The sequence below is a fragment of the Manacus candei genome, unplaced genomic scaffold (genome assembly GCF_025592945.1).
Source record: "Manacus candei isolate 608988 ecotype Guabito, Panama unplaced genomic scaffold, ASM2559294v1 h1tg000005l, whole genome shotgun sequence".
Lineage (NCBI taxonomy): Eukaryota > Metazoa > Chordata > Aves > Passeriformes > Pipridae > Manacus > Manacus candei.
Window position 1 is genome coordinate 1909567 of NW_026138053.1, and position 21165 is coordinate 1930731.

The 21165-nt window shown below is 42.5% G+C and overlaps 1 protein-coding gene across 4 annotated transcripts; it reads left to right on the top strand.

The window, feature by feature from the left end:
- Positions 1–414: 414 nt before the first annotated feature.
- Positions 415–20851, top strand: AKR1A1 (aldo-keto reductase family 1 member A1). 4 transcript variants are annotated; one of them, XM_051795990.1, is made up of 10 exons: positions 486–573; positions 1398–1444; positions 2799–2894; positions 8097–8216; positions 9750–9901; positions 12427–12622; positions 13035–13234; positions 14274–14346; positions 15296–15382; positions 18983–20851. In XM_051795990.1, exons 3-10 carry the CDS (start codon positions 2805–2807, stop codon positions 19046–19048), a joined length of 984 nt encoding a protein of 327 aa, XP_051651950.1. In that variant the 5' UTR covers positions 486–573; positions 1398–1444; positions 2799–2804; the 3' UTR covers positions 19049–20851. The 4 variants fall into 4 exon arrangements, with proteins under 4 accessions (XP_051651943.1, XP_051651960.1, XP_051651950.1 ...); XM_051795983.1 differs by lacking the exon at positions 1398–1444 and having other exon boundaries at positions 415–573; XM_051796000.1 differs by lacking the exon at positions 1398–1444 and having other exon boundaries at positions 465–587.
- Positions 20852–21165: the final 314 nt, after the last annotated feature.

A 21165-nucleotide genomic window follows, 5' to 3' on the forward strand; every position in this document is an offset into this window, starting at 1 on the left:
ATTATTTAGGGCTGCAAATAAAACTAGGGAAATTCTGTCTTCCCACAAGTAAAAACGGTTTCAAGAGGCCAAGACAATCAGCAGTCAGGGGGACCTTCATGCAAACGCTCCATGTGGGATTTATGGGGCCAGGGGTGTCTTTTGTCGCTTCCCTCCGCGTGGCGCGGCCCATCGCATTCATCACTTCAGCGCTTGGCTGCGAACGGGGCGAGGGGGATCTGGGCTGTCCGACCTTCCCGAGGGGACCCGGACCGAGAAGGAGCGGCCGATGAGTTCCCGCTCATCGGGGAGCGGGTCGGGGCCGGGGCCGCAGCAGCGCCGGCACAGGCCCCGAGCGGGATCCCGAGCGCCGCCCAGGGGCAGCGCCGCGCTGGGGCGGCTGCTCTGCCCCGCCGAGCCCTCACGGGCCGACCTTCACCCTCCGGCCTGGCAGCGGCCACCCCGCGCTGCTCCGGCCCCCGACCCCGGGCCGCTCCCGGTGCGGAAGCGGAAGGGCCGGGTTGGGCTGAGCTGAGCTGGGCCGGGCCGAGCTGAGCTGAGCTGAGCTGAGCTGAGCAGCGCTGCGGGCGGGCGGTGAGTGCGAGGGGGTGAGTGCGGGGGCGCTGCGGGGGCTGCGAGGCCGCCTTATCGCCCCCGTCCCCCATAAGGGGCAGGTGGGCGCGCTTGGCGCCTCCGGGGGCAGCCGAAATACGGAGGGTCGCCCCTCGTCTGTGCTGCATTCGGCTGTTCGGTAGCGGCGATTTAAGTATTGCCAATGTGTTCCTATTTGCATAGCTATACGTATTAATATTATGCATATCTATATGTGTTTTACTGCCGGAAGACCCCTTGCTTCTGGTTAAAAATGAGTCGTACCCTGGGTTGATGCGCAGGTGTGGTTCGTGCTACTCTGGTTATTGATGCATCCTCCCAGCCTTTGAATTACTGTGAGATTTAATTCTTTTATGTGAATGTGGCAAATAGGTCGGCATTGTTAAGCTAAAAACCACATCTGTCTTGTCCAGAATTAGTTTGCTTTTGTGTTTGTTTTTGTCTCTGCCCTCCTAAGAAGAGGCGTCCAGCATTTTAGTGAACCAAATGATGATGGCTAGCAGATACAGTGGTTCTCCTAACTCTCCTATTTTAGAGAAGAATCTGAGTCAAAAATGGTAATTAATGTATTTTCTTCCAGTGTCTCTCATTTTGACGTGTTTCATTCTTCCAGAGGTTTTATTTCTGATCTCTCAGTGGTGTTAATATACAACAACGTTACATGAAGCAGAATGGATCTTAGAAAATGTGCTGATGGTAGTTATTGATTAAATGTGTACCTTGTCTTCTGAGCTGAACTCTTACCTTTAAGATGATTGCATAATGGTTGTGTAAAGCTTACGGTTGGTGTCTTATTTGTATTATAGGCCAAAGTGAACCAAAAAGCCTGAAGTTTTTAGTTGTGTTATGTGATGTAAGGAGATGCCTTTATTTAGGCAACTAATTTCAGGTAAAAAGCACCCACTTGCGTGTAGCTGGCTACAAAATGGCTGTGCAAGCTCAGAATAGAAGAGAATACTGTTGGCATTTTCATTCTGCCTTCTCTGACCCCCTCCTCCAAAAAGTAGATGTACACCTGCAATTTGGACTTAACTCAGTGCAAATCCAGAGCATCAGTTTCATGATTGTCGTTTTGCACCAGGACCTGTTGGCCCATTACAACCAATCCTGGTAAGGAGGGCACTGGGAGTCTGAAGTATCACCTCAAACACTGGTTTTGAGAGCTAACCCTATAAAGAGGAAAGTGTTGATAATCTTGCATCCCTTCAGGTGCTGGGAGCCCCAGGTTGTGCAGACCTCCTCTGATTTGTGGGCAGCATGTTGTGCTGACCCTGTCCATAAGAGAGGTTACCCTGTTTTGGTCACTCAAACTCCTAGGAATTCTTTTACAAGAAAACAGCTCTATTCATCCCCTCTTCTGTCAAACACAAAGGGTGCTTGCATGAGAACTTCCTGCTCTTTTAGATAACAGCAAGGAGGCATAATCACAGGTACAAAGTTTGAGCTGCCTGCACGTTCCCCTGTTACAGGTGGCTGCTAAGCTTATCCTGCAGTCCTGGGTTGTGCATCCCACAGAACAGGCCTGGAGGCCACCCTGTGCATGACGTGCAGCACAGGGGAAGCCTGGACCTACTCTGGTTTAATTGTTCTGTGGATCACCAGCTCCTTGGTGTGCCGTGGCCTTCAGGTCAGGATCACTCAAGCTGTGCTGTTATGTCCTTCTGAAAAACAAGTGTGCTGTTTGGTGTCTGCTGTAAATCTACAAAAAAAGTGGGTTGATAAGCTAAGAAAAAAATTGAAAATATAAACTCTCTGCGTGAACACATCTGTGGGCTGGTACCTAATTATCTAAGGAAAATGATAACACAGAGAAGGCAGATCTTTTTTGGGAAGGTATGCTGTGTGAATGCTATGCTTTGAAAGCATCCATTCCTCTTATATAGACAGATATTCAACCAACATTGCATGTTTCCACTCTTGATTCTGTTTGTTGTTTTTTTAAACATATAACAGTAACAAGTTTAGATGCAGCAGAACTTGGGAAGTAACTTCCTCAGCTTCTGCTGAAATCAGCTAGCCAGCTTTGGAGCTCATCCTGAATGCAGTCTTTTAACTGTTGGAGCAGAAACATAGATTGTGAGGATGTTGGGACACACTGTAAGCCCTTCCTTTTTGATTAAAAAAAACTTTGCTGTTGGGAGCAGAAGAGGTAAATTTTTGCAACTTACTGAATTGCTCCAAACCCATTTGTTCTTTTTATTCTCCAGGCAAAAATGTCTGCAGCATGTGACTTCGTTACACTCCACAATGGGCAGAAGATGCCTCTCGTGGGACTGGGAACTTGGAAAAGTGACCGTGGCCAAGTAAGCAGAGAACAATACAATATTGTGCTCACAACACTCTTTGTGGTGTGTACACCTATTTTTGGAGACCCCAGATCTGAGGCTCGGATCCTTTGCTCGAGTTGTTCTGGCTTTGAGTCCACTGAAGCCAGTGGAATGTATGTGTGTATTTGCACAACTAAGGCATTAAAGCAGCAGTAGGAGATCCCTTCAAACTTGTTAACCCTGACCCCAGGCAGTTGTGCTTTGGGACATGAATCCAGAAAGAGACCAGTGAGTAAGGTGGGACAGGGAAAATGCTGTAGCAGTAGTGTGATGCTGGGCTTTTCCACTGATAAGTCCTCAGGCTGCCAGCTTGACCAGATGCCCCTCTGGCTTAGGCTGGTGACTCAGCAGAAAGCATTATTTTGGGAGGCAAGAAATGTAGTTGTTCTTGCAATGAGTCCTGTTCCAGCAGTCAGCCAATGGTTAGCAGAAAAACAAAGAACTTGCTTGGGTCAGCCAGCTTTTAGACTAAGAGACTCATGTATCATTAGACATTCACTCTGCCTCTGAATGCAATGAATTGGCAAACACCACACTTGGAAACAATTCCCCGTGTTACTACAAACAGTCTGTGGGAATGTTTGCCTGCTGTGGACTGTGCCTGCTATTGGAATGCTTCTCTCCCTCATCTGTCTTTTCCTTTCTCTTTCATTTGGTTAAAAGATAAATTCTTAGGGGAAGAAATTGTACATGCTTCCTGTGGAAGGCCACGTCCACTGCTTGGTGGAATTCTTAGCTGGTGTTCAAAGAATTGTAGAATCACAGGATAGTTTGAGTTGGTAGAGACCTTAAAGATCTGGTTTCAACTCCGTACAGTGGGCAGGGACACCTTCCACTAGACCAGGTTGCTCCAAGTCCCATCCAACCTGGCCTTGGAACACTTCCAGAGATGGGGCAGCCACAGCTTCTCTGGATCATGCATTTGCACTGTTGCATGTCTGTGCAGTAAATGTGTGTCTTGCTGCTACTCCTACGTGAGCTTTGTGACTGAGAGGGAAAGTTAAAACCCTTCTCAAGACGTGCTATTCTCTTGTGCCAACTAGAGGAGAAGGTGGGAAACAAGCTATGAAAATTAAATCTATTCAGAGCCATTTATTCTGGGTTTTCCTGTCCAAACAGCTGTCAGGACAGTGGATCTGTTGGGAATGGAAGCTGTGCTAATGTGGCCACTGAGTTGGGTTGAGAGCTCAGTCAACCTCTTAAACGAGGACGAGGGTGAATGTTCAGCTCTGCCACTTAAAACATCAACTGACAGCTTAATTAAGTTTATTAATATGCACAAACTTAATGGATGAATTTCTGTGCACTCAGAGCAGTTAAATGTGCTTTGTCCAAAACAAATGTCTGAGACTAACCAAACAAAATATGAATACATTGTTTATTTTGTGCATGAACTGTTCTGGGGAGAGTGCAACCTTATAAAGGAACTGGAACAGATCCTGTTTGTGCATAATTTAAACCTAATTCAGGATTTTGCCATAATAAGCAGTGCTGCTAGCAGCTGGACCCCACACAGGATCCAGCCATCTTTTCTGGGGTTCCTCAGAAGTCACACTGGGAGTCACTTATTTGCAATATCTGCTGTCTTCAAAGACTTACTTGCAGAATGTATTGCAGGCAAAATCTAGGAATGGCCAGAGTTACAGAAGTTGCTGCTATTCCTATGGAATAAATAAATTTCTGATTATCACTTTTGAAAATTCAGAGGCATAGCGGCAGTTTGGCTGATCATCCAAATGATTTACCCTTAAAAGGACATGATATAGTTCAGGCATAATAATTGCTGTTATGAATTAAAGACTGAGGGCCAAAACCCAGAGAAGCAGAAGAATTATCATTGATTGTATTTAATCTAGCTGTTTCCTAAGTAGAGGCTATGTGTCAAAAGCTCCTTTGTGCAAGGGCTGCATTAGAAGCAAGCATGGAAATGGATGGCTTTTAAATTATTTCAGGCAAATATTTTGCACATTGTAGTTATTTTCCTTGCCAAGCTTGAGTGATTTCTTTGTTATTGCTGTTCCTGATTGTAAGCAAGCCCTGACCTGTAGCCAGATCTTAGCAGTCCAGTACAAAGGTGTCATTGCAGCCCTAGTTTCCTAGATATTAAGAATGGGGGACAAATTATTGAATCTAAATCCATGTTGGAAGACTATAGGATTTTATAGGATTTAGACCCTATAAAATAATAGGGTGTTTTGTGTTTTACATAATCAAATGCTAGAAGAGAAATTTGTTTTACATGTTTCCATAGGAACATGACAGAGGCCTGTTGAATGGAAGAGAGCTCAGTACAAAAGTTTTATGAACTGACAGCGTGAATGAGTTCAAAGAGAAATCCATTCAGACAAGAGCATCGAGAATATCAGTAGCATGGCTTTTTGATATTGCAGCTGGATTATCTGTAACCCTTTAATGCTTTGTTCTCTCAAGAGAGCCATGCTTTCAAGCTGCAGGATTGATCCCCACCTGATGAGCAGTCTAACCTGCAGTGGCAGAGGCTGGCTCTGTGGAGGGGGAGAGAGACACGGGGCTTAGGGAAGTTGTATTTCTGTGTGAAAACTTCAGGAGAGCTGAAGAGGAAACACATGCCTCAGAAAACCAGTTAGACTGAGTGTCTTGTGACAGGATTGCAGCTAAGGAAGAGACTGTTTAGTTCTTGAAGTTCATTAGGCAATATGGAGAATCCTGGTTACAGGCACCAAAAATTCACTGCTGCTGGTATGTATTAAGGGAGGGGCTTAAAAATCAACATTTGAAGGATAAGAGGCTGCCCTTTTTCTTTTAGGCAACACCAACTCTTAAGTTGGCTTTGCTTATCTGGTTCATTTTCAACAAATTTTAGTGCAATATGTAGAAACTGTAATACAGGAACACTTATGTTCTGGTCATACTCCATCTGAATATCACATGGACTGCAATATTGTGTCTGTTTTGGAGCAAACCATTTGAAGAAAGGCATGAATCAGCAGGCTAAACTAAAGAATGTGTGGAAAGATTGAAGGATCCTTTGGCTACTGTTACTGCACACCACCAAATAGCCAGAGGCACATGAATCTCCACCTCCTCTGTTCCCCACCACAAAATGTGTGTATCTGTCTGCACATAATCTCAAAAATACAAAAATTCCTTTAAAAAAAGTACTTTTCTTAGACTTACATCTATATGTTATTTTTTTCCCCTCCAAAAATGCCTTTTTTTTTTTTTGCATGTTTTCTCTTGATTGCTTGCCTTTTATGTGGAACAGGAACTTTCAGTTCACATGGGAACATCTTAGTAGGCTGAGAGTAGTTTACAAAAATACAGATTTTTTTTTTCCCAGATCCAAACCTTATTTAAATGACCAGTCCCAGTTTTTCAGTGCTAGAAATTTGTCAAAACATGCTGATAAAAAAATACAGCCTCCTGTTGGGAACACTTTGCAGAGACATGTTTCTAGTGCCTTATCTCTGGTCTTCTGTGAGCGGTACCTACTTGTATTTTATGGCAAATTTTGTGCCTTTTTGGATTTTAAAAAAGTATTAATCTGATACAGGAAATAAGGGATTAGTGCAGACATAGAACATTACTAGTTTCCCTTTCCTGTCCCTCTCCACAACTCTCATCTCTTTGGGGGATAGATATTGAGTCTTAAAAGCCTTTACTGTGTCTCAACTGATTTCAGAGTTACCCTGCCCTTGACTTTGTAGTGACCTTCTGAGGAATGCCTTTGTCAGGCAAAAGGAGCACTGTAACTACCATCCTGCTAGAGAAGGGAATAGTTCACTTCACTGCTATGATAGAAGTGCTTTGTCATTCTGGCTAAGGGAAACTGAGCTACATTCCAGTTCTGCTCTCAAAATGCCAAAGAATGCAGTCAGAATATCCTGTATCTGCCTTTGCTGCAGTTCTTGAAAAGAAAAACAAATGAAATCCAGCAGTAGGAGAGAGATGTTTTCACATTTGATTCCCCTTTGCCTTTCTGTAGCATCCAAAAGCAGGACTGTACATGCCTTTACTTGGTATTACTAATTTTGTCGGGTTTAAAATTGAAAATCCTGGTACTTTGGTTAAGCTGAAAGAAACCAATCTCCCTCTAGCCTTTGTGGACACATTTTTAGTCTCTTGTCAAGAGAGGTGATCTCTATAAATGCATTAGGGCCCTATTGCATCAAGCATTGTACCCAGAGTAATTTACAGTCTCCTCCAGTTTCGAGAGACAGGTCAGTGAGTAGCAATGTATAGAAATCCCAGTGCAGGTAGGATGTACTCTTTCTGTAGTGCTTCAGGTGGATAGATGTCATAGAGAACATGTGCTTGCTATCCACTGGAACTTAAATGAAACAGATTTTACTAAATGCCCATCAGCCTAACAGGAGATGATGACTACACTGGCACCTGTAGTAATCTTCGTTCTTGCACAATCAGTTATTAAAAAATCTTTATTCAAAAGCTCCTTATGATTCCTCACAAAGATGCCATTCTGTGGTTCCTGGACTCACTTCATATCTGAGGGCCACATGTGAAGATGTTTTGTGCTTCTGCTTCATTAGAGCTTTCGAAAGCAGATACAAATTTGAAATATAGTGCCTTGGTTCCCAACCGTTCTGGCTTTTGTGTAACAATACGCAGCAAAGGGCGTGTTGCTGTTGGCAACACCTTCAATGTGAGCAAAATGCGAAGTCGTGAGCACCATCGGGAGTATCCCAGCAATATAACTTTCATTGTTGTGTAATCAGTAAGAATGAGACACAAAAGAAAAATGTGCCATAAAATAGCATTATCTTAGCACTTAAGTGTGAGTAGTTGAACCAAACCCAAACTCTGGTGATTCTGGAGTTAGAAACCAGGCTCTTCCTTTGCTGGGCGAGAGGAGATATATTTCAGGTTTAACTGACATGGATTCATCAGTCAGGTGAGAAAGTTTGTCTTCTGAAGCCTTGATTTATTTGAAAACTGCTTCTTAAAGCTCATTTTATATCTAAGAAAAGTGTGACAGCTATAGCGCAATCACCTCTCCCCCCCAGGGCTGTGCCACAGAGGGCCCTATATCCTGCGGTTTGAGTCTCACAACCTTATGCAGGTCTGTGGGGGTTTTTTTGGGGAGTGTTGCTCACTGAGTCTATAACATTTTTTTAGCTTTTGTCCCGGTGCTGTGTCCCTTCTCAGTGCTGGCACTGGACAATCTGTTTCTGATTGCAGGTGAAGGACGCCGTGAAATGCGCCCTGAGCGTGGGCTATCGCCACATCGACTGCGCCGCGGCCTACAGCAACGAGGCCAAGATCGGGGAGGCCTTCCAGGAGTGCGTTGGGCCCAACAAGGTAGAAACACGGGGATCCCCGTGCTGACTGTGTGTGCTGTATCAAAATTTTTTTAAAATTTGCCTGCCTGCCTCTTTCCCCCTCACGAAGTATCCCAGTTTGGATGTTCAAAGACTGTGGGTTCCCGGAATCTGTAGTTATAACGTAAAATATTTACCACGATTTATATGGAAAGTTACTCTAATTTTCCAGTCTAGCAGGCAATGGTAGGTAGCCTCAGCAAATTTGGTGAGTGTAGGTTTTGTGGTTATAGGTAAAATATGAGTGAGTAAATATGTGGTGATTTCTTTTTTTTGAACAGTGATTGTGTGTCAGGTTTTAATAACTGTGACTCCAGGGCCTGAGAGTCCAAGGCCTAAGTATAATGTAATGTAACAGGCATTCCTATGGATGGTGGAATCTTAAATTTATCCCCTTGCTCTTGTTGGCCCAAGGGGCCAGAAGGATTGCCTGTACAGCCTCAGAGCCCATGGAAAGAAAGTTTTCATGTTCCTGTTTTCCTGCTGCTCTTGCCTTGGCTTTAGGGCAATCTCTTTGTTTTGTGATTTGCTTGAGAGAGGGTGTTTTCAGCTTGCCCCAGGGATTCCTCCCTACTAGATGTGGTAACTCACAAAGGGAAGCATAGATCTTTTGTTCAGTTCACATTAGCCAGCTAACTCAAATCTACAATTTCAATTAAAATTATTTTTAAAAAGAATTTTTAAAAATCTTTCTTCTTGAACACGACCTCCTTGTGTGAAACACAGAAATAATTGAATGGTTGGAGGAGAGAAACTAAGGGATTAATCATTCCAGCTTCTTCAAAATACAGACTTGAGTGAAATTTTGTCAGACATAAGACAGTGAGAAGCATCCTTTGTGATGGAATTCTGTGCCTCAGCTGTGATCTCCCTTTTGCATTTTATACTATCTAGTTAACCAACTCTCTGTTTGTTTTATTTATGGGTCTTACCCTTCCAAGACAGTACAGGGCTTTCAGTTCTTAGTGTGTTCCTTCCACAGCCAGGAAACTCAAATGCAAAGGTTTGGGGAAAGTTTTGTTTATTTTCCCATGCTCTTTCCACAAGAAGCATTCTTGGTTTATAGCATGTGATGAGTAAAGTCAGTTGGCTGGTTATGCCTTGAATATGTGAGTTGTTAAATAGAAATTTCAAAATTTACATATGAATAAACGGAATAATCTTTCTTTTGACCACATCACACTTAGTAGTGGCTTTAACCCTTGAATTGGAAAGTTGGGAAGAGTGTGTGTGGAAAGGATTGTTTTGTTTTTCAGAACTTCTAATAAATCACCAAAGTATTTGATATACTTCTGGACCTACCAGTGTGTGTATTTCTCAGGCTCTTCTCCATCCAGTTTTATTGGATGGAGAACATTCGAAAGGTTTAATTAGTATGTTCCATGTGTTAACCTTTTTTTTTTTTTAACAAAAACTTCAATTGTTCTCTTTGTTTTAAAACTAGTTGGGTAATTGTTGCAATTCTCTTTCTGAACTCGTTCCAGTAAATTGTGCTCTCCTTCCTTTCTTGAAGGTTATTAAAAGGGAGGACCTGTTTGTAACATCAAAGCTCTGGAATACCAAGCACCACCCAGAAGATGTAGAGCCAGCACTGAGGAAAACACTTGGAGATATGAAGCTGGATTACCTGGACCTGTACCTTATGCACTGGCCTCATGCCTTTGAGTAAGTACTAAGTGGAAAGGGCACAGAATGCAGAAAGCCCAGTTATATTATGTTATATCCTGAGGACATTTTTTCTGTGAATTTCTTCCTGTGTATACTGCCTGCAAGATGTTTTTTGGTGTGTGGTCCTGTGGACTGTCAAGTAGGCACTCTTTTCTACACATAACTTACTCATATTTTGTCCATTCATTCACAGAAACAATTGTTCAAATTTCATTCTTTGAATTTCAGTTGGGTGGGAATTTGTTTATTGTTAGATTTGTAGCATGTCTGTAAACATACAGTAGAGGAGACAAAACTTATGGTTTTGTGTAGTATTGTAAATGGAAAAAGGATAATTGCTCTCATTATTTAGCAATGATGAGGCTGGAAAATGAGTATTAAGTCTTCATTTAAAATCTTTAGGCAACTACATAAATTTTTTAGTCATGAGAACAATTAGGTAATGAAATTAGGATCACTAAACTGGTAACAGTTTGGCATAGGTGCCAAGATTAGGTAACTGGGAAAAGTAATAAAGCTTTATGGGACGAGTTTCTATACTGAAGCTTACCATCTTACACTACCTGTGAGGTAAAGTCTTTGAGTTTCAAATATATTAGAAGTTAAAATAGTCCAGTGTCTTCATTTAGGCATTGGGGAAGTGTGGTAACCTTAAGGAAATACTGAAACTGCTCTGTGCCTTAGTTGTACCGATCTGTAAAATGAAAATTAAGTGCTTTGTAAAGAAGAAAACACTTTTCACTAGTAGTTATTCAGTGTACTGGAGTGGCCAAGCACATGCAGTATCATGGTGGTATCTGTGTGAGGAGGAAGTGAAATGACTTCTTATGACACTAATTGCAGTAATTCTATGATTTGAGGAAATAAGAGATGAGAAAGTTTTCCAGTTAAGTGCTGAATGCAATTACCCTACAACCCCATGAGAAGCAGAGTTCCATACTTTATTTCCTTGTAGATGTGGAAACAGTTGTCCCCCCCCCACCCAACTACAATCAGCAAAAAAAAGGCAAGGGGAATAAATCTGACCCGATGTTTGCATGGAGTCTTCACTCAACAGGCAACAGGGAAGACCCTGTCAGTTTATGAGGACTCTGTGCATTCTGCAGCTTTGAGAATGTTTTTACTCCTTCTGATTATAGGAACTGAATTTTACAGAGTGAAACACTAATGGTAAGATGAAAGATGCTCAAAGTATAAATATATTCCTCAGCATAACGGAATGAGGAAGTGCTTTTGGTCTGGAGGAAGAGCTGTTAAAAATTCCCCCTGTTGTGAAACAGGTTTGCTTTTCATTTGCTTGGAAAAAAAGACCCATTAAATATTGCTTTGAGAATGACACATAACACAGAAACACAGATAATGATGTATGTTTAGATATTACTAATGTTTAAATTTGCTTGATGTTACACAACTGCTGACACAACTGACACTCTAATAAAGCACTTCTCCTTTTTCTTCTCCTTGGAAACTCTTCACTCACTCTCCAGTTTTCCATTATTCTACCTAACAGTTTTAATGCATGCTTATCTATAATGCCTGTTGTCCTGGGAAGCTGAGCAAAGGACTTCCACATGAAAATCCCAGTGCCTCTAGGTCTTGAAAATTACCCCCACTTAACGCAGTACTCTTGACATATAAGGCTGCTTTTCTGAGCTGGGAACTGATAAAGCTTTCAGAGTTACTTTTGTTTCTAGATTTATCAATGACATGAAGAACCATCTTCCTTTGTCCCCAACTGCTGCCATTTCTCACACCATTCCCTGCTTAGTTAGAGCAATGTAAGGGTCTGAGTTCTGAGCTAGCAAAGTCCTGTGGTGGTTATGAAGCAGTGCTCTTCCACTGGGATTGCTTATACTCTTCCAAGCATGGACTGCTCAGGGACCAGTCACAGCCCTTTGGCTGTGGTGGTGTCACCTGGCACAACTAGATTCTTTGTGTCTGTTTGTTTCTTTTGGCCTTTTTTTTTTAAAATTATTTTTAATTTTATTTTTTAAATGTGTTGGTGTGACTTACTGGAAGGAAACACGCCCAACCAACGTGTACATATTAAGACTTCTGTGAGAATACAGTTTCTCCTAGATACCTCTTAACCCAAGATCCCTTTGCTAGCAGCTCCAGACAGCCTATGAAGAATACCAATCCTCTCTTGGAAATAAATTGAAAACCCAAAGCCACTCCAACCCAAAGCAGCGGGAGTTGCTGCTCCCTAAATCAGCTGTTTTATTAGGATCCAAGTGTGCAAAGAGCTGCTGCTGTGTATACAGTGGCTTATCAGTTCTGTGTAATCCAGGTAACTACTTCAAAGTGCTGTATAACAACTTGATGTAGGAAGACTATCTGTGTAATAACTGCTTAGAGGCTTAATCATATAATGGAATTGAACAGATAAACTCACTCAGTTTGTGCTCTGCCCTCCAGTGTAAGTTTTCAAGAATACTTTGGGGAAGGTTTCTTTTAGTGAAGAACTAACATAATGTAAATAATGTGATACGTGTACTTACCCTTCACCTTTGGTGCTGTAGGCGAGGGGACAATCTCTTCCCGAAGAATCCTGATAACACGATGCGCTACGATTACACCGATTACAAGGATACCTGGAAGGCCATGGAGAAACTGGTGGAAAAAGGTCTTGTGAAAGCCATTGGGCTGTCAAACTTCAACAGTCGTCAGATCGATGATGTGCTGAGTGTGGCTACGGTCAAACCAGCTGTGCTCCAGGTGAGATGAAGGAAGAAGACAAACACCTTTCCTATTTGTCCAAAAGAGTAAAGAATTTGCAAACTGATGCTATGTGTTTAGCACAAGAGGAACAATTTAGTCTGTAAGAAGGAAAGATAGTGAGGAGTAATGGGAATCCCTATCATAGAGAGTTTCCTTTGTTGCTGTATGACCTGTTTTGGTACCTGGGGAAAATCCAGCATTAAGCTTAGATGATTTCTTTTCTGTTTCTTGTAAACTTAGCCCACCAGACACTTCTTCAGTCTCCTGGTTATACCTTAACTTAAATCTTATCCTCATAAGGTTTTCCGGAATCTGGAACGAGCTCCTGTGATGTGTTTGGTTCTGCTGTGCTCTGCTTCCCATTTGTTTAGTTTTGTGTTGATATCTGTTCTGTGGGTCATTTTAATAGGTGGAATGCCATCCTTACCTGGCTCAGAACGAGCTGATTGCTCACTGCCAGAAACGGGGACTGGTTGTCACTGCCTACAGTCCCCTGGGTTCTCCAGACCGTATGTGGAAACACCCAGATGAGCCCGTGCTTCTAGAAGAACCTGGCATCAAAAAAATTGCAGAAAAATACAGCAAGTCACCTGCACAGATCATCCTCAGGTACAGAACAATTGTGAGAGAGGTGGTGTTTGGGACCCAGCCTTAAATAAAGCAAAACACGCAAGCCAGAAGGAATCTGCTTAAATATGTGTTCTGCCCCACTGGTGTGGGTTAAAATCACAGGGAGTGCCAAAAGCAAACTCCGTTTGGTGCTTGTCTTAGAGAGCTGGTAGAGTTTGTCCTGCCTTAAGACAGGTGGATGGACTAGATCAGAGGGGTCCTTTTAGGGCCTGGATCCATGTCTGGGACAGTTCACTACCTTTTCTTCTGGGAAATAGCAGTAGGGCAATAAAGGCAGTGGCGTACCCCACGTGAGTGCTGCCCACTGAATCTGTGTGTGGCCAGTTTCTTGAACACTCTAGGACTTGCTGCTGCATTCAGGTGGGTTCCCAAGAAGAGGGAGTGAGGAAAAGACCTTCCTCCTTTGCACTGAAGAACTGTTTGTAGCTTTGTTTTTATATAGCAAAAACTGGATACTGGGAAACAAGGTGATTGAGTGATATCCAGAATGTGATCAGCACCTCGTAAAGTAAAATTGGATTTCTGTCCTCATTTTTTGACTGGCTTTATATCTGTTGATATCACTACCAGGGTCTTGGGCAGTAGCAAGTTATCCTGCCAGTTGAACATGTTCAAGATTTTGTGCTCAAGCCACCAGACAGGCACTTCAGGGATCTGGGTTTTCATCTAGTTTCTCAGAAGCTGTCGTGTTAGAACTTGCAAAAAATGCCTAAGTACATTTTTCTGACTCTTTCTCGGGTTTTTAGCTTAAAACACTTGAAACTTGCTTGCTTGTTCCAGGGCATGAACATCTTCCCCTCACTAATTAGTCCAGTGACTACTGTCTTGCTTGAGCTTGGACACACCAGGTCCTAATACCATGCAGTGCTGCGTCGCTCCTCCTCTGGGGATTTTTTTTTCACATACAAACAGAAGTGGCATCTCTGCTGTCACAGATTATTACTCAACCAAAATAAATACTTATGGTTCTTGGGCTGCACACGCAGACAAAATCTCTCACCTCCCCTCCTCTTAACAGATGGCAAGTGCAGCGTAAAGTGGTTGCCATTCCCAAGAGTGTCACTCCTGCTCGCATTCAGCAGAATCTCCAGGTAAGCTGAAATGGAGGAAAGGAGTTTCATCAATTCCCTTTCATGTGAGTAATACACTGTCCTAAGACTTGCAGAGCAACAAGCTGAGACACTTGGTTCATACTTGTTCATCAACACACTTAAAAGGGAGGGTAAAGATTTTTTTTTTTTTTTGAAAACAAATTATGGGTTTTAAGCAACTCAGTGTGTGAGTGTGTGCAGATGTGCACATGCACAGTCTTGTTATCAGAAGGTATTTTTTAGAAGTCTACATGAAAAGTCTTTACTTAAATTTTTTTGAGACACAAATTTATTGAACAAGGGAGTCTTCTAATGATGTTCAGTGGTTCTTATTTATGAGTAGTAGTTTCTCTGTCCTGCAAGTGAGGGCTGGTGACTATTTCTGCAGCAAACTGCCGTTCTAGTGATGTTGAAGGAATAAGTGTGGTTCAGTTCTACTCTGAAGTAGAGACAGTTCACTTTAAAAATTATTTGAGAACTCTGACTTTAAATAATCTTGGGGGATGCCTCTGAATCACTGCTTGGGATCTTTTTTCAGCCCTTAATCATTAAGATTGGCTGGTTACATACTTGTTTCTAAGTTAGGAGCTGTTTCTGTAGCTGTTACTGCCATTAAACCAAATTCTGCCATGTAGTGTGCTGCTAGAAATCTCAAGAAATTCCTGTAAATTCTGTTACTTGAGGTTTAGATCTACATGGGAACAGAATATTGATTGAATAGGCAGCACTTACTTGGAGGAACAGTCCTACTGCTTTTATCTTTGTGGAAGAGCACTATGCAGTAACAGTGTAGGCTTAGAGTTGGCAGGTGTGTGAACACCTCAGACTTTAGGCCTTTATTTGGTGTTTGTTATACAATGAGTTTAATTGCAATTTCATATTTATAAGCAGAAGACAAACCAATGGCAACTTATGGTTATTTATCACAGCCTCTTGCTTTTGTTCTCAGGTGTTTGATTTCAGCCTCACAGACCAGGAGATGAGCCACATTGCAAGCCTGAATAAAAACTGGCGTTACATTGTGCCAATGATCACGGTAAATTTTTCGTGTTTCTCGTAGTTTTTGGTGTGTGCATACGGCCACAACTTGAGGTTTTACAGTTTTCTTTCTTTAACCTCCCCATCAGAATTACTTACTCGTAAGAACACTGCGTCTTCTTAGGTTATCTAAGAGGAAAGAATTTTTCAAAGTCTGGGTACAGAAGAGGTAACTCTTTGAAAACTTTTGTCTGTTTTGGACACTGGTGGCCCTCTCCTGAGTTCCCATTACTGACCCATCTTTAAGTCAGAGTCCCATTTCACTTCAAATCTCACCAAACTCCTACTGATTTGTTGTTCACAAGTCCAAGCAGGCTGAGGTCCATGGCATTCCTCCAGAAGTTCTCCTTGTTCCAGCTGTCACTGTCTACTTTATACCATAAACATCCAAGATCAGTGAAGACTCAGGGTACTGTTAATTCTCCACATCCATTGTGGAAGTCACTTCTGGGAATTTGTCCCCTCCCCTCCACTGCAAGTTCCCCCTTTCAGAATCTGTTGTAATGACTTTGCTCCAATATAAGGAGTTTGGCTTAGGATGTTGTATTTCTCTTCCCAAATCTATTAGCTGCAGCATCTTTCAGCATCAGTAGTTTACTGTCACACAAAACCTTACCTCATGTGCTGGCAGATGCTTCTCTGTTTTGAGAGAAACCAATGCCTTGTAAGTGTTGAAGTCCTCTTAGTCTTTCTTTTATTATATTAAAGGACCTTGTTCTTTTTCCATCATGGCAAAAAAAATACTCAGTGCCTTTTTGTCTCCTGTCTTTAGTGTTTCTCCTTTCTTGTCATCCTGTTTCTGACTGTACAGCAGAGGTGCATCACTGGCCAACATATGGCAACTATAATGAATTGTTATAATTGTGCTATAATGAATCTGAAGTGATTTATCCCTTTGCTATCATACACTGCATAGATATAGGAAATCTCTCAGCAGATTTGGAAGCTGTCAAGCATACCCCTGCCTCTTCAGCAGTTTGTCTGCCTGGAGATTATTCTTCAGTAGTCAGTGGCTGCTGGCTATAGGAGTTCCTTGGGGAAAGCTTTTTTCCAGGACTGTGGTTTTTTTGAATACTGGAGAGCATATCAGTGACAAAGTCTGAATTAGAAAAGAGAAGTTGTGAATGTGTGGTGAACGTCTGTCTCATGTCGAGGTTAGATACTTGTTACAACTTCCAACTGTTCATCACGCTGGGGCTTACGAGAACCTCAAGGCCACACTTTCAACTGTATGTGTGCATAAATATAAACCCCCACATCCTTGCAGCCAAAATTATCTCTGTGTTTATGGATCAGGAGTCTGTACACCAAAGGGCAAGCTTAGCTGCTGCTCTGTGTGAGTGTGGCAGTGACAAGCACACCTGCTGCTGTCTGCGTGTTTCTTTGGAAGTGTTTTCATACTTCGGCTGCAAACGAAGTTGTTTTGTTAATGAAACTGCAAAATACACTAGAATGTAGCCTGACTTGGATGAGCTGATGTTTCCTGGGAGACCTGATCGGATCACAGGGATTCACAAAGGAGAGATGAAATGCAGTTCAAAGTGGTAGCCCATCCAGCTTAAGAGAGGGTGGATGTGATGCAGCTGGGCTTCAAAGGTATTGCCATATTGTCAGATAACAAGACAGGAAGAAGCAAGATGAGGAGAATTAAATCACGGCTCTGTAGCTGTAGGATCTCTGGTGGAACCTTTTGTCTCCTGCCCATCGCTTCTGGGCTTATTGGAAAGATTTTTCATCATCTGTGAATTAAAATTCCTATCTAACCTTTCATGCCTATCTCTCTTATGAATCTGACTTAACAGATTCAGTTCTGGATTTCAAAGTGTGATATGGCAGTGACACCAGAGCTCCTGTTCTATCTGACAAGACAGTTCTTCCTTGCTTTACTTCACTGATCTATAACCACAAGTTCTCATAGTTGTGCCTCTCTTTTCCTCGTTGTGTTAAAGCCTGAGGAGAGGCCATTACATTGCATGTAGGCAATTTAAGTTGCTTTATAATTTTAACTGTTCATTACCTAGTTAGAGGTTGGAAATGACCTTTCACCTGCCTGAAATCCAAACTTTTGGAAACACATAATTGGCCAAGGAATATACTGAAGTGAAACTTAAATGACTGTCAAGCCAGGAGAGGAGTGATGGTCGTGTACACATCATGACCTGTTTTTAATAGTAAACTACCATTCACCTGCAGTGTGTTCACTGCTGATTTTATCCTCCCTCCTTCTCTCAAATTCCTGGGGTAGACTGGAATCAGTGATGTGAAACATTGCTTCTGGCAGCTGCTGTCTTGGCATGCTGTGGAGAAATATGCAGGGGGAAGAAACTGGGAGGGGAAAGGAGGAATCTGAATTCTAGGAATATGAGAAAGCTGTTGGCTCTCAAGAGGACATGAGGAAACCTGAAGCTACTGTGACACTTCTGTCCGCAGTTTTAAGGACTGCCTTCTGTTGACAGCTTCATTGCAGCTTAATTTTGTTTTAATCAGAGCGTTAGTCAAACGTTAAACCGTGACACCCTCGTTCTGTGCTCTGCAGTGCCCCCAGGCGACTCATTTCATCTAAACAGTTCAATAGCAGGAATTCCAGTTGTTGCTTTGAAATGCAGCTTTTATACTGAAAACCGATGGAGGCGTTTCCTAGTGGATGCTTGGTTTGAAAGTCCCTGTGATTCCCTCTGGCCCCGGAACATTTTGAGTGATCCCTAACATCACCTTAATATGTATAAAACCCACATTTATGTGTATAAAAATCAGTGATTTCTCTGACATGACTTTTATTCAGTCATTAGTTGCTTAATGTAAGTTGTAGTTGAACGATGCTCACCTGTCACCCAGGGAGGTGTGTGCACTTCTGCCAATGCACCCAGACTTCCCCAAACGTTACAGACAAGGTTTTACCTCAGCTCCTCACACATTGGGGGTGTTGCAATAGATTTAGTGCAACTAGAAATGCAGCTTGTGCATCTGAATGCCCAGAGGTGGGACGTAGGAACTGAGACTTCTGCATGGCCACATCTGCTTTTGGGTCAGCCTGAGCCTCTGCTTGATTATGATCTGCAAATATCAGTCTCAGTATTTCCATGTGACAGCTGGACAAGCTGGTCTTCTGTGGAAATGTTCTTAAACAAAAAGGGCTATGAAGGAGTGCAGTGACACTATTAATGCCTCAGTATGTGGCCCTGAACAAGTCATCCAGTGTGTTTTATCTTATCCATCTCTAAAAATTGGCAGCCCAGCAACTCTGTCGTGGAAACAGAGGTTCCAACTCCAGTAAAGTGTTTTGGAAGTGTGCGTGTTACAACACTTACTCAGGAACAGCTACAAGGCAAAAGGCTTTTTTTCACTATTCTTAATCTAGTTCTTCAGGTCTCTGCAGCTTGAAAGGCTCTTGCTCTAGGCTACAGAAATCTGTCTTTTCTTTTAAGAAATGCTTGGAGGACTTGGGAGCAGAGGGAACAGCTCTCATTTAAGCTGAAAAATGTACTCCCAGATGTTTGAGATAAAAAGGTTTAGAAATCTAAACCATGGAGAAATTGAAACTGAGAGTAAGAATGGATTTTTGTCTTGCTGACTTGCATTTGTCTTGTTTACTTCACAGGTGGATGGAAAGCTTGTAGCCAGAGATGCTGGACACCCCCATTACCCCTTCAATGACCCCTATTAACTACAAGAAAATAAGGTGTTAAAGTAACATGCTCCTCTTAGTGCCCTTCCACAGAATAATTGTTGCCACAATTTGTCAAAAACACTGCCCAAATTTAAACCTTCCTTCCTCAGCAGGTTTACCTACAATGTACTGTTTCTAATCGACCTCCTTTCTGGAGATACTGTAGCTTCCATGTCAGAGTTTGTGGATTTATTACAATGACTACAAGCTTGCTGCTGGAAGCATCAAATCTTTTGGAGATTAGGTAGAGTGGTGGAGTCTAAATCAAGTTCCAAACATGTCATTATCAAGCTAGGGCAATACTTTGGGTTTACTGCCTGTGAAACGGTTTTGAAAACTTTAGTTGTTACCATGAGGGGAAAAAATGAAAAAAAAGGGAAGACATGAAAGTATTTTAAGACTAAAAAACTGCTCAGCCAGCAACTTTGGTATCTTTATTAATATTTTTTACACAGGGAACGAAGTGAAATGTGCTACAGTTGCACTGTGTCCATACCCTTTCATTAAAACCCAAGTAACCAGCCATGCCCAGCACTTTTATCCCCTTCACTGTACTTGTGGGACTCAGAATTTTCTGTTTTCTCTTTCTTTTAATTTGCCTGTAGATTTGAAGAGAATAAAAGCAGACCCTGGAGCAGGCAATGCTCTCTTGCTTGTCACAGTGCTGGGTTTCAGCTCTGACAATAGCTCTGATCTTCCTATCACAAAAGCCACAAGAACTTTTCAGGAAGTCTTGTAGAAAAACATCCTGCCTTTCCCGTGAAGTTGTCCAGTGTTTCTTTACCAGAGATGTCCAGTTTGAGTTCTGGAAGGTCACAAAATCAGTTCCTGACTATACAGTAAGAGCAAAGACCTGTCAGAGAGCTCCTTCCATTTTGATGTAGCATTTTTGGGTGCTGGCTGGGTTGATGCTTGGGAGAGCTGCTCCTGTTTCCTGCTCTATCCCTGACCTGATGGTAACAGGGCAAGTCACTTGCCTTTCTGTGCCTCTGTTTTCTCACTTCCATGTCTCTGTGTTCCCCCCTGGCAGGGACTAATTTACTGAGTGATGATGCACTGCTGACCAGGACTGGAACTCCAGCTCTAACCACAGTTTTATTTTGTTTCAGCCTCTTAATGAATCACCACCTGAAATAAAGGGCATGAGGTGTCAGTACCTACCCCTGCTCTGATGGTGGTACCTTCTGTGGCCTTGGCAACATTAACACTTTATTTTAGTAAAATAGGATTAGTTTTTCCCATAGCAGTAGCAAACAGAAGAATAATCTTCTGTATTTGAATAGTTCAAAATGTAAAGAATTAGGTACTTTAATTTTGATAACCTCATTTACAGTAGGCCTATTGTAAAGCTACATATTCATCCTGGGTGTAATGCCTCCTCAAGTATTTCCTGCCCTGGGCCTCCCAGCGTGCAGCTGAACTGGAACAAACCTGTTTGTCACTCTTTGTATGTAAAATTTAAGGAACTTCAGTTTCTTGGTAAAATGTTTTCTAATTCCTGTTGAATTTACCTCAGCGGAAAAAGCCATTGCAGCTCTGTTAGGATTCTTTACGAGACTGGACATTTTCTCCTAAGGAAAATGAAATTCCTGTTGGGTTTTTTTTGATTGTTCTAATCAAACACGGGTGAGTTTGAATATGGTTCTTGCTGCAGTCATTAGGGAAGCAATCCTGCTTCGAAGGCACTCTGTGCACTGCTCACAGCAGCCATCCTGCCAAGGACAGTGGCTTTCCTTGCTTGTGTTCCCCTTGCTTGTTTGCTTGTCTTAAATAAATTCTGCGCTCATTGTATGACTTTGAGACTTTTTCTCCCCCCTCTCTTATGTCAGGGCCCCAATTAACTTTGTCCGGTTATTTCTCCAATCAGGGGTAAGTGGGCTGGGAAAAATTCCCAAGAAAAGCAGATTGATTCTGTATCTCTGTGAAGCCCACACTCCCAGCTCTGTTGCTGCGTGCAGTGACATAGCGGGGTTGGAGCCGGTGAACTTTTATCTTGTAATAATAACGGCGGGGCAGAGGAGCCCGCGGGTCTGTGCCCTGAGGGGGCCGCGGCCATGTCAGCCCTGCCCGCTCGGGACCGTGTGCTGCGGCAGAGCGGAGCCGGAGCCCACGGA

Excerpts from the sequence above, each read along its gene's own strand:
- AKR1A1 (XM_051795977.1), top strand. The coding sequence starts at position 2,132 with ATGACGTGCAGCACAGGGGAAGCCTGGACCTACTCTGGTTTAATTGTT. Across the intron at positions 2,895-8,096 it reads GGAAAAGTGACCGTGGCCAA|GTGAAGGACGCCGTGAAATG; the intron begins GTAAGCAGAGAA and ends TTCTGATTGCAG. Across the intron at positions 12,623-13,034 it reads TCAAACCAGCTGTGCTCCAG|GTGGAATGCCATCCTTACCT; the intron begins GTGAGATGAAGG and ends TCATTTTAATAG.